Consider the following 14199-nt stretch of genomic DNA (forward strand, 5'->3'; position numbering starts at 1 on the left):
ATTTTATTATATCTTATTTATTATTATATGATATGTCCTAAAGGAGGGCACACATTATGCAATATGTCCAGGAAGGGAGAGGTGTGGCCAGGTGACCTAAATTATTACATACTAACAATCTAATGCCATACAAAAGGGGAAATAAGGCATTTTGATGTTTACTTGAGTCTGACATAGCACTGGCACTGTGTTTAAACTCAGGCTTGAATTTAGTGCTGGGGAATGGGTTAACTGCATTTCCCATGATCCAACAACACTGCAACTCTGAGAGGAGCCACTTGTATGGACGTTTGGAAATAATTTGGAAAGCTCAGTATAATTATGACTGAAACATCATTATGTAGTACAACTACACAGGTTTTAACATTTTATAAACAGTTTTTAATACAGTACACTAGAATAAAGCTTGTACTTCTTAATCATATGATACCCTTTTGATGCATACAGAAGCTCAAAAGCTTTTTAAATTAAAACACCTCACATTTCATACTGTAACATGTTTGAAAACAGTCTCTCACCCAGGCATACCCTTTTGAACTCAATTCTCCACTGACCACACACATATTATTACCTAAAACATCCATGAATTGTTTGGTATTTCTTAGATTGTACTGTTAAAATGTAAACAGTATATGCCCACTCATCCATGTATAGGCTAAATAGCAGCATAATAATGAAAACGCCATTACATTGCATGTACAAAAACGTGAAGGTTTGTGGTCTATGTTGTTTTCAGCATGCAATGTTAAAATAAACAGAAGAGGGGGCCAAAGACTGGGGAAACAACAACAACGAGTCACACCTCCTGGCACGAGAAAGTAGTTATGTCCATGACAGAACCAACCAGCCATTATATTTTGTAAATTTAGAAGCCATGGCAAACCAATTACTTCTATGTGTGTCATTTAATTCTATTTTAGGACTGAAAAGAAATTATCAGCTCTGTTACACAGACAGACAGATGTTTCATGTAACCACTTTATTAATATCCTGTAAGAATGTACAGCTGCATGGTCCCTCTCAATCTAACAGAATACGCTTTAGTAACATATTGTGGTATTTTAAATGAACCAACCAAGTGCATAACAGGTGTTTTTCGCTTATATAAAGTTGACAGCATGTTTGCTGTGTTTGAGGAGGAAATTTGAGCATTTGAGTTGATGACTAGGGATAAACAGGTAAAATTACCAGTTTCATTGAAACATAACAAGAAAAAACTGAATGTACATTACATTGTTGTGTTGTTGTAAAGCCCCTCCAAAACACCTCCTGCTCATTTTCTGTCACCATCACCATCATTTTCATCATCATCGCATATCTGAGAACATTCTCGCACCCTGGATCCACCTCATCTCCACTTCCTCTTTGCCCAGCTCCCACAGATGCATCAGATGTCTTGACCCATTCTTGGCCGTGGTCATCAAATACTCCTTATTTTCAGGCTGCAGAGTGGCATTATATCGGCCCATAACCAGGGACTGGCAGAAGCGGCCCAGCACCAGCAGGTAGAGGGCATTCCGCTCTGCTTCGTTCAGAGGAATGACACTCTCCCAACCTGCCAGCACAGGCCCTCCCACCTGTATGGGATCATGGCTCTCGATCATCATGTACATGATAGTGATGGCCAACTCAAAGACATAGTATCCATTGCTCATGTGACCAAAGTCCAAGATGCCAGAGATTTTATAGCCTGCAGGGCCACTGGGCTCTATTAAAACATTCAGATCACTGAAGTCCCCATGGATTATGCCTGCAGAAAGGAAGGTGCTCTGTTAATTTTCAATAAAATCAGATTAACATCATGTAAGGCTTCACTTTAGAAGAATGACCAGTAGTGGGTGGCCATTCAGGGTCCATATGGTCAGGCCCCACACAAAAAGGAGCAAATTTAAGTTTAAAATAAAACATTTATCTTTTGCTTGTGATCTTTACAATATTATGAATCACTTGCAAGCAGGGCTGGTGCTCCGGGGGTGCTTAGGGGTGCATTGCACCCCCAGACAGAACTCAGTGAACACATAGTATTTATTACTCTTCTTTTATTTTGTTTGTTTTTTAAGATCTTATCTTATAGTGACACAGAGGAATTACAGGTTGGTTAATTTTGGCCTTCATTTTGTACAAATTATTGAAATCTATCGCCAGGAATAAGTTATTCCTGGAGAAAAATATCATAGATTCTAGTTAGTCAGGATTTACCAGAGGGAAATCATGCTTTAAAAATCTGTTTGTTTGTTTTTAATCACAGACGGTTTTGACTCAGAGACAATGTATTACATATTTGCTTTTCAAAAAGCCTTTGGCAATTTGCCGCATCGACTATTCATGAATAAAATTTTTTATCTCCAATGGTTTGAAAGTTGGCCTGCATACTAAGATGTATAGTAACAAAAAACTATGTCATGAATGTAACGGTATCTTGGCCACTTAGGTCAGTCATAACAATTATCCATAATTATCCAAATACAACTACTTATTTATCTTCTTCTTCCTACTGTTCTTACCATTACTGCATTGACAGTGCTGCTTTGAATACATCATATCTGTACCTCATTCACCTCAGATGGCGGGATGAAAAAACACAGGTGCAAGTTGCACAAAAGAAAGGACACATTGGGTAGGTTTGCAAGTTCTTACCCGGCTTGTGACAGGTAATGTGTCCCAGATTGTTTAGTATAAACTGCATTCATCTTGATATCATTAATTCCAATAACAGTGGGGGATAGGGTGGCTCAACTCAACTCAATCACCACTGATGTGTACCTCCCACTTTACTGATGCACAGAAGACATTTTATGCCAGACCCTTCACCACACATCCTGTGAGGCGGAGAAGGATGGAATCATTAAGCCATCTAAACTGGTGAGAGCCAGACTCAGAGAGCCATGTTGTGTATTTAGCCTGAACAGAGATTATAAGTAGTCCATTCATGGCTCACGCTTTGGACATTAGAATGTCACACGTTGATGTAAGAACATGTAAATTGCATGGAAGAAAACTGAGATTTTTCCTGTATGAAACTGGCATCTTGGTTCTCAATATGCAAAACTACTGTCAGGTAAAGAACAACATATTAAATGTTAGATTTTTGGTGAAGTTCAATTTCAGGAATATTAAATAAGTGGAGGAGAACAGTACAAAGTGTGTTCTCAACATGAAAAACACAGATATCTTTGTGGCAGGAGAGTGGGTGTCCCTTTAGCAGATGGATGACTCCTGCCCAGAAGAAAGGTAGAATGAGAGCCCCATCAGCACAGCATGCCTAGCAGGAGCTGTCTAGTTCTGAGTCAGGAAGACAGCTGCTGGCAATTTCTCAATCATGCAGGTATCTGTCATTGCATGGTAATGAGTGGCTATATAAAGCACCGAGTCTGGGTACTCTGAGTGAGAAGTGCCAGACTCAGGAACAAAAAACTCAGAGTATGGGCATCTCCACTTGTTCTCTACTACTTTTGTTTCAGAAACTGTGGACGGCTGACCCTAAGGTCCCCTGACCCTAACCAGACTCTAGTAGGACCACTTGACCTAGGCTGCTAATGACCTGCTGCCACCTCCTCTGGAACAAGTCTAAGTTCACAATCAAAACAAGGACATGAGTTTTGACAGCCTTCACTGACTGTTTATAGGCAGGCCCACCTTGCCAACTTAAGACTAGATATACCACAGGCAAGTAAATTTAAGTAAATTTATGTGACCTTCACTAAATGCACTTTCTCTTGTCTCCAGTCTCACAACACTTCACACCATGACATTGTTAGTCAATTCAGTTGTGTTAAGGACTAGTCATTTTGTTGCAAGAGTAAACCACAGTAAAGCACCCTTCGATTCACTGTCACTGTGCTCTATGTGTGACCATGTCAGCTCATAACAGTGAAGCATTGTGCCAAGACGTTTTATGAATTTTCCAAGTGATGTTACTTTACGTTCACGTAGAATGCTTAAGAGATTTCATAACCAGTTCATAAAATGTCTGTACACAGCACATGCTTGTTTAAGAACTGTAATCTGAAAGTCTTTGAGATGAGCTTCTGTGGATAACAAGGCAACAACAAAACAAAAGCAAAGACTATGTTAGCCAAGGTTAAATGAAATTTGATCATGGCATGGAAAGCACTGTGGTCCATTCTGGTCACTGGATAATAAAAAAGGTAATGTACAGGTACAGACAATGGCAGCAAGATTAGTTCAATAGTTGAAGAAGTTGACATAACTTATCAAGTTGCGTACTTAACTGTAACTTGCAATTAAATGCAAGTATCACTTGTTCCCTCAGAAATACATTCTGGGAAGCTCAGGGAACACCAGGTTCAATGAAAAGTATTTGTACTAAAAAAGGAACACTTGCATTTAATGGTGCCCAAATGAAAGACAAATTGTGACTAATTGCCGGGATAAGTAATTGACTAAGGAGGCAGATTAATTGAAGCATCAAAGCAGCATTTACATTCTAAAATGCGGGGGGGCAGATAATCTGTGAAAAATATTACTTGTATGGTATTGTATTGATATCAACATTGTGAGAAGCACCACTATATTTGTAAATGTGACATATGGAGAATATGATTTGTACCAGTGGGTAAGTTGCTGTGTTTTTATACTAAAAGTATTTCTGTAAGAGACACAATTTATTGATATTTGGTATGTTAGCTACCTTCTTGAGTTGGCTATCCAGATTGCAAAAGGTATGTGTTTGCCGCAGCTCCCTTATGTTTAAGAAATAATCCATCGCAGATAATTAATTGATTATTTTAGTGAAAATGCACCTCCCATTTCACCAGACTCCAATGTTGTGCAGGATAACATTTAATAAAAACATTAATGAAATCTGTATAAGCCCCACTTTCATCTGTTGATGCCAGCCTCTACACAGTATGGCATTTTTCAGAATTAATATATTTCCAGTTGTTTGTTTCTAGTTTTAAGTAAATAGAGTTCAGTGTGACAAAAATACAGAGTACAATTACAAGATGCTTAGAATCTCTGCAATTAGAGTTTGGTAATGGAGGAACTCACATTTGCGGAAGGAGCCCAAATTTGGAAGGACTTGTCTCTTGAACGTCTCAATGACTTCCTTTACCACCTGCTGCACAGGATCCCCATCCATTACATGAAGGTAGGGTTCTAAAAGAGGTAAATTACGTGGATTCCAAATGAAGTCCTCTCTCTGCAGTGCCCACAAGTTCGGGTGCTCCATCTGTAAAAAAAAAAAAAAAAAAAAAAAAACAAGCTGGAGTGTGAAGAACAATTTACAAAAGAGAATTCCAAAGCATAGCATAGATATAGATCAGAATAATAATGCACAGAATCCTGAAATTGTGAAAAATACATAGAAACCCAGACTGTATGGAACCACTTAATCAGCTCTTCTGTGAGCTACTTGCTTGGAAATACACTTTGGCCACTGTGAAATATTAGTAATTTGATTTCTTGAATATGTCATGAATTTTATGCTGCTGGCTCTGCTCTTCAAATACAGGTTGCAACAACAATGATAAATATAGCAGCAAGCAATGTTTATGAGAGCCAAAACCAATCAAATAAAAAACACTCAATAACAAAATGAGATTAATCTGGTGATTATACAAAGCTGGTGCCTTGTCATGAAATGTGCCAAGACTGGTGCGAAGAGATGCACCTTTGATTTACATTACAAATTATGAGTTTTGATTGAAGTAGAAAAAAATCAAAACATACTGTACTTCAACAGAGTAGCCTAAAACATCTATGCACCAAACATGATACTGAATGACATTTACATGAGAAAACAATGCAAATTGACTGGTGACTGGCTTGAATGTTATGTTGAACATAAAAATCTGAATTTATGGAATCTAATGTTGGAGAGGCCATGGATTACTTGAAGAGTTGTGTGCAAATACCAATGATGGTTTGTGTGATGTAGTTTTGCACTAGTATGGTATTATTTCAAAATAATGGAGAATCCAACAAAGTGGGCCCAGCTAATATAAATTAGTTCAATCTGTGGTCATTGGGAATGCATGTGCAATATTTCTAAGTCTTTCAGTCGATTTATCAGAAATGTTTTTGTAATTTGTGGCTGCCAAATATGGCTGCCATATTGATTTTGCATGCATCCATCGCATGACACTTTACAAACATCTCAGATATCCTGAATTTTAAACAAACCATCTGAGTGTCATAGCTATTTTCTGAAAGTGATATTATGAACAATAACAGAAGGGTGCCTGTACCATAGTTTTTGTTCTCATGGTTTTAATAATACATAACACATAAAATGAATAGTATAACTGATATAAAACATATATCATACCATAATATTAACACAGGCATTTCTTTTTCTCCAGGCTCTGTCTGGCCTTTGAAAGACTTTGCCTTTCAAAGATTTTTTCTTTCTTGTTGGGCGCAGAACAACAATCATATTTTAGGAGCTGACAAGAACTCTGGTGGGAGTAACTAAATATATTTACATTTTTACATAGATTTACATATATATATATTTAAATATTTACATATTAAATATTTACATATTCAAATATTCACATTGAGACACCTCTCACCCCAGCTATGTCATATGTGTCATGTGACACAGCAGGCTTGGATGTGACACAGTTCTGTATAATACCATTCGAAGTATTAAAGTGTGTCATACATCACACACTATGTATGTTTGAATGCTTAATGCAGTCCTTATGCCATTCTTTATTTACACTCTGTGTATACTTTATGTGGTAGCACTTAATTTACAATGTGACGAACGACACCAGTCAATTTATAAGTACACCACCCCCTCAATAAGATATAGTTGTTGGGTCCCATCAAAAAAACGCAAGTTAGCAAAGTCTTATTAGGATTTTGTGAATTAGCATGATTTAAGTCTGAAATATTAAAAAACACCAATTGTGTGTAATGAAACTGATTTTCTAATTATGTATTTCTCACAGTAGCAAATAAAATAGCATTTGAAAACAATGATAAGTAAAATAACTTTATTGCATGAAATTGTGTTTCTTACTATATTTCATTGCAAATAAATTTAAACCTTAACAACAAGTGGCCTGTCTTACTGCAAATAAATGCAGATGTACATATAGCTAAGGTTTTCATGATTTAGAGATTAGTAAACTGAAAATACACCTTAAAATTTAAGAACTTTCTCCACAATCATGGGTTTTCCAAATCTATAATTTATTGAGGCACAATTTATGGAAGGGGTTTTGTATTTATTGAAGAATGTTGTTGCTGAACCAATCATTTCTCTCTTTAATGACCTTACCTCCAGCAGCGCTTTGTCCATTGTAGCTGCCATTTTCCCAGCTTGATACAGAATTTGTGGGGAGCAGGGGACCTTCGCAATGGTGGTGCCTGGCAAGTAGGTCAGTAATCGTACCAAGTACTTCTGACAGCCTGATCCACAGTCTGCCAAGAGACAAGAACACTTTATTAATACTACTATGAGAACAAGCTTGCTCCAAGTCTGAATAAATGTAATTAATTTGATAAGCAGGCCCTCAATTTAATCTTAGATCTGTTCAATTATGACAGCACTTTATGCCAAGTTTACACTTTCACTCTTCAAGAGATTTTATTTCTTTCAGAGAAAGCCCTGCCCTAATTCATTCCCAGTAAAAGAGAAGATACAGAAATACATGCAGTGGCCACAGTTTGCTAGTGGCTTACATGGATGAGTAGTATAGTTAGAAGTGGAAAGCGTCTAAAGTAAAGCAGTATTTTCATATTTATATTACCTCAATGCAATTTATCTGAAACCTGTCCCTAGTGAACGTCGAGCACCTTTCATTGAACAAAGCAGTATGTGATGGAACTACACTTTAATATAGCAAACGGGGCTTTGAACTATGTAAACAAGGTTGGGTCTACATTCCCACAGACACTGAAAATCTGTAATTAACTGTAGAGTTACACACTGGGCTTATCCATACCAATATCTTCCAGGCTCATCATCTGTCCAGTTAGTGTGGGCAGGGCAGTTTGAGCCGGGATGCCCCGCTGGTGCAGGAAGGCCATGGCATGAGTCTGTAGCTCCAACAGTGTGAGGTTCTGACTGTCCAGAGAGTTCATGATCTTCATCACATACGCTCTACCATCATTGACCAGCACATAGAAGTTCTGGTCATAATAGCTGGGTAGAGGGTGGATCTGTGATGTGCTCATCCCATAGAGCCGGCCAACCAGCTCAGAGACATGGGAATGGCTGAGCTTTGGTTTAACTGACATTTCAGCTATACAAACATGAAGAGAAATAAAATAAGGTTTGAGTCAGTACTGCTTACTCCCTTGAAGTTTAGATCAATCGTGATTTTTTTCATTCTGTCTGCTCCAAATTCAGCAAAATTAAGATCTACCAAAACACTAATGTTTTTTACAACTGAAAAATATTTTGTCAATTATATCAAGTAAACTGCTAAAATTGTCATTTTTATCTTCAACCAAGATAAGAGATGTTTATTTTTTATTTTACTTACCAACACTATTCAGGCTGGTGTTTGTTGTTTAGTTTATTCCCTGTTAAACAACATGGATTTACATATCTTATTGAATCTTTGTCAAGGCAGACTTGTCTGTAGCATTGTGAGTAAAATCTCTAAGTTAAAAAAACGTTAGCAATATAGAAAAAAGCTAACTTACCAACAAACCTGATCTCAGCAAAATAAGATCAAGTTAAGACAACTCACAACAGTGACATTGTTTTGAAGCCAGCAGACCAGAACGTACATTTACATTTACATTTATTTATTTAGCAGACGTCATGTTGTTTGTTTTGTAGTTACTTAGCTACAACTCTTCCTATTATTGGATTGTAAATTTAGCTACAGCAAAGATAACTGGCTATATTACACCACACTGCTGTCCCTCGAAGATCAACTGATATTTCCTGTATCCTTTGTCCCTGTATTTCTGTACTAGCAGCCTCGGCCCATTATCCCCTTTTTCACAGGGTCTCAAACTATGTGCATAGTCCCCTAGAGGGCTCAATGGTGCTCCAACCCATTATACAGGCCTGTATCAAAAAACAGGTGCACTGTTGGCATACAAACTAATTCCAGAGAAGAGTCAAATAAATGGATTCAGTAAGTGAGAGTCTTGCTAAGACTTAAATTACTTTTAGTATACTTTTGATATCACTGTAGGCAGAATTCTGTTCTTCTGTACTCTTGGTTTGGAGCAATCAAAGCTTACAATGTAGCAACAAATGGAGCTCCATTTCACAATTACCATGTGTCACACTTAGAATCACACCAAAAATTATTGGATTTAGAACAACACAGACAAAGCATATGCTGCTACAGAGAATTAAATACTGTTTTAGCATCAATGTCAGCAATTGCTTAATCACTTAAACAAACAGCATTCATACACATTTTCCTCCAACAGTAAAGTAGTTAAAGTTACAGCTGGCATTGTCTCCAAGTCATTATCTCCCACAGGAGCCATCCCACTGGAGCAAAGACTGCAAATTATGGAACTATAATTTTGTACGTAATTCTAAATCCCAAATTATATATCCTACAATTTGCTAAAATTCCAGTGCATGTTACTATAAATACACCAATAACTGGTTTATTTTTTCTGTAAATGACAATAAAATTTTTACGAAGCAGTTCAAGTTAAAATGCTTTGGATCTGGACTGTTGGTCAAGTCTCCTTACTGCAAGTACAAATGTATCAGATTGCAAGTCTGGGAAAAGAATAAATATAAATGCTTGTAGAATATTGTCGTCATGGTCAAATGTTGCAGGTTATTATACAGGGCAAAATATATAATGTTTCAAACTTACCAAATTACTTCTGCTACCCTTGGACTATGGGAAGAACATACACTGAGCAAGTTCGGCTGTCAAACTGCACATCTGTAGCTGTGTGCTCTTGGTGCGCCCTAGTCAGAGGGTGGTGACAAGAGAGGAGAATGTTGGGAGGAGAATTTGGCCAAATAATGTAAATGCACCAAAGAACTGTGCAAATCTTCACCAAATTTTGTACACTTCAATATACTGTTCAGTTCCTCCAGTCAAATTATGTAACTCATTCAATGATGTTGTCCAGTTCTGCTTCATCTTCAAACATCTGCTATAATGACATTATTTACATGCAGTATTGTCCAATTCAGCTTCATCCTATACTACTTAACCTGACTAACCCTAACAAAAAATTGTATTTCACATCAATCAGCATGCTAACCAATGAGATTAGTTTCTTATCTTAAAGTTACTGTGTCTGAGGGTGATATTTGCAGAGCTTTTTTTAACCCACTTAAGATTACAGTTGCCTACTGCTGGGGAGCCATTTTTACCATTACATGCAGTTTACACAGAAAGCACAGCTTCAAAGATCAAAAATATGGAATGGAAATTCAGAGGAATGAAGTCCAACAAAATAAATATATAGACGTTATATAGTGACCCAATGATAGGTTTGCAACCACGGAAGGGTTAGAAACAACAGGAAACATCAAACACTAGCTCAAGGTTTAGCTGAACTTCAACAAGGTTACCCCTATCCATCTGGCTGTGCAGCTAAGCTGCTTACCTGCAGCACACAATCAGGGAAATTCAGACATCCAGGCAAGGGTACTCACACAGGCAAATGGGTCAAAACAGGTACTCAGACACTCAGACAAAAAAGATTGTTCTCAAGTAGACAGTCAGAAAAACTCAGAAAAGCAGTTCTACACACAGCAAGCTCTCCTAAACTCTCCACCCCACACAGACTTGCAGCTTTCTTTTATGTGTTCCTGACGAGTAGGCAATCTATGATAGGTATTCGCAAAGCTGGTCAGAGCAGTTTGGAGGTGTTGGAGCCATCTTTGTGGAAAATACCACTCCTCAGTGACAGCTCCTCTTATTGTTTTACCACACACACACACACACACACACACACACACACACACACACACACACACAGGCACACGCACACACACACACAAATACACACACACACACACACACACACACACACACACACAAACACACACACACACGCGCACACACACACACATATTAGAAGATGCTATTTCCATGCAGTGGCATCTGAAGAATAGTCAACAGTTTAGAGAAACATCATTAAGACACAAAAAGCCATTTAAAAAGGATGAGCAACACATAATAATATCCCTTAGGAATACAAAGACAAAAAATATGTTTCATTGACAAGACAACTAGCATCTCAGTATCAGTCTTTGTCAACAGGCTGCATTTACTTTTCTTATGCATCAGAGTATATATGCTATACGCTATATACGCTATATGTATACAATTTATCAAGCCTGAATTTATTTATTATTTTGTACCGGCTGTTGAACCGAGGTTGTACAAAGTGTTAAATGAGCAACATATAGATTTGATAACTGTCAGTTTTATTGCAGCTGAGGAATAACTGCTCATGAAATTAGTTATTTTACTCAGACTGTGGCTGCTTGTTAAAACTATGACCTCATTCATTTTGACTGTGCACCCACAGTCCTCCTTCAAAGAAGATGCTTTTCTCAACAAATGACGTCATCCTGTTCTCCTGAAAAGTTGACATATGATGATGTTAGTCCACACTTGTTTTACTGCATGTCAGCAAGTGTCACCAGTAGAGATGCATACCTCATCAGTAAAGATGCTGATGAGCTTGTTTTGTGTGCATTTTGGACATCTATAGGTATTAATATTATGAGTTTATTAGTAATAACAGACATCTGCTAGATGTGGTGTTAAGCCAAGCTTTGTGTTCTTAAGTGATTGTTCTCTTTCACCACATTACAGATTTTTGATATTCTGGATAGAGTAATGCCTTTGGGCAGGTAACAGATTATTCTGCTCTGTTGGCTACTCTCTTTGTTATTCAAATGCACCCCAGTCCATTGTCCAATTGCATTGTTTTTTAGGATTTTTTTTCTCACACAAATTGTCTGCTACCACCCACAATGCAAAAGTATGCACATGTGACTCCCAGAATTTGCCAGCTATCAGTCAGTGGTAATTTAGCATTTGTATACTGTCACACTTTGATGCTTAGCAATTTCAAACATAAAGCATCATTAACAATAGATTAGCTCTTAACATTCATGAACATTTCTCCAATTTTTTCTGCTCAGGACCTACTCATTTTATCATTTACAATAGTTTAGTTTCTTGAGATATATATATAAGGTACCAGACTGATTAAATTTATTTATTTAAATGCTTGAATAAAACATAATTTTCATTCTCTGAAAGTAATGATTTTTCATCTAAAATGTGAGAACATTTTTCAGCATTAATATTTGATTCTGTTTGTCCAAATGAATGGCCATTTTCATTGAACTCATGCACGATGAAAAGAGTTTTTTTTTTTTCTTTTGCTATTTTTAAGAGGATATACTTTGTCAAGCAGAACACCAAAAATGTGTGTGTGGCATCAACCTCTGGTACACTAAAATATTACCAGTTGTAGAAATCAAAGGGGTTAATTTTGCACTTTGTATTTTATGGCTGACATTTGTCAAGTGGTTATTTCAAATTAAAGATTTGATTCCTAATTAATTATATACTGTATATAGTTATGATATTTTTAAGACTGATGATCGTGCTTATTATGACAGGTTCCTCAGAAATGATGAAGAAGTACCTTTTGTGGACTATGTAAGGAGCCAGATGAAAAGTGTCATTTCACAACAATTAGTCTTGTTAGGTTCTACTTCAGATGAATCAGATGAGACCCGTCTAGCAGAGACAAGGTTTATTCCCCAGGTGTCAAAGTTACGCAAACAGTACCTGAACTAAGACTGTGTAGGCTTGGAAGAGCGTTCACATAAATACCAAGGTGGCATTTAGACCACACCTGTATAGTTGTATTTGTAATTGTATTTGGACAGAGTGACATGAAAGTAAACTCTTTAATATGGTGATGACCCTTTGTTCTAAGACAGTTCCTGTTGGCCATTTAGTGTGTTCCAGACAGACCTTACAGTTCTATATTTGGCATGGTTTTAGCAAGTAGATAATGAATGGAGTAATAAATGGAAGGATAAGTCAATAATAAAATTAATAAAAGATCCAGTGGGTAGAATATAGATCTTATCAGTCTGTTAGATAAGCATCATGATTTGCATTTCCACCATCAAACAAACATACTTTTTACTGTTGCAGAAACCTGGTTGTCCTTATTGTAGATCTTGTATGTGGGCCACAAAGGCATCCTTGCATAAACTCCAAACTGGATGAAGAGGACCTTGGGAATGCTGTTTGTAGGGATATCCTACTATTGAGAGGTCTCAGCCTGATAACAGGACAAACCAGAAGACACGCCTGCTGTTGAAGCTCATTTAAATTATATAGATAGATTGTGAAATATTTAGCTTCTTTAACTTAATTTTTACTTCTCTTTCTATGCATTTCTTCAGATTACACAAAAGGCTGACATTCTATTGTCATTTCCAGAAGTATACAGCACAAATGTAGAAAATGTGGGTTGCATGTACTGGTGTAAATATCAACAGTGCAACCAGTGCAGTGCACCGGGGCACAGAAGCTGTCAGGGGCCCATGTTGGAAAGTGATTTTTTGCTGCTTTACTACTGTGGGTGGGCGCTGTCACGCATTGACCATTTCACACAGTTTTCAAAGTAACCATTCAACAATATCACTAAAATTACTTGTAATTGTGATAGCTATATATACCACTTTCCCACCTTGTGTATAACACGTACGGTTTTGAGTAATAGCCTATTTTTATGCATTTTTATTTTTCCTTCTTGAAATGTTCCAAAATTGCATGTTTTATTAAAAACAATATTATTTCTATCCACCACTTATTTAATTTGGTTGCTTTCTTCTCAAAAGTTACGAAGGAAGAAGGCTTGTTGGGAAATGCTAATTTGTTTGTCCAATGACCTTGCTCCCTGTCATTTGTGATAACTTGCGTGGACGTCATGACGTCAATTTTTTCTCAACGGCTCAACCTTTTAGCATGGAGCAAGTGTTCTTCAGCAAATGGATGATAAGTTAGCAGCATAAATAATGTTTAGCAAGCCCAAACAAAAAAGGTTGCAGGGACCAATTGGGGCAAAGCCCTTAATTACTTTTCTGACTCCTCTTGTTTATTTATCTGTTTATTTATCTGATGTATCTGTTTTTCATATTCATTCATTCAATTCTCTTTACAACAAAGGTTGGTGCTATTACAGACTGCTGTTGCAATGAACAGTTGAGGAACTGTTTGGTATAGTTTTTTAACA

The 14199-nt window shown here is 37.1% G+C and overlaps 1 protein-coding gene across 1 annotated transcript; it reads right to left on the reverse strand.

The window, feature by feature from the left end:
• Window positions 1–1307: 1307 nt before the first annotated feature.
• On the reverse strand, window positions 1308–8220 carry LOC118771049 (hydroxylysine kinase-like). The gene is made up of 4 exons (XM_036518913.1): window positions 7923–8220; window positions 7256–7398; window positions 5014–5194; window positions 1308–1750 (listed from the first exon to the last, which is right to left on the reverse strand). The coding sequence occupies exons 1-4, from the start codon at window positions 8215–8217 to the stop codon at window positions 1308–1310; spliced, it is 1062 nt and encodes a 353-aa protein (XP_036374806.1). The 5' UTR covers window positions 8218–8220.
• Between the last annotated feature and the right edge of the window lie 5979 nt (window positions 8221–14199).

The sequence above is a fragment of the Megalops cyprinoides genome, chromosome 2, assembly GCF_013368585.1.
Source record: "Megalops cyprinoides isolate fMegCyp1 chromosome 2, fMegCyp1.pri, whole genome shotgun sequence".
Classification (NCBI taxonomy): domain Eukaryota; kingdom Metazoa; phylum Chordata; class Actinopteri; order Elopiformes; family Megalopidae; genus Megalops; species Megalops cyprinoides.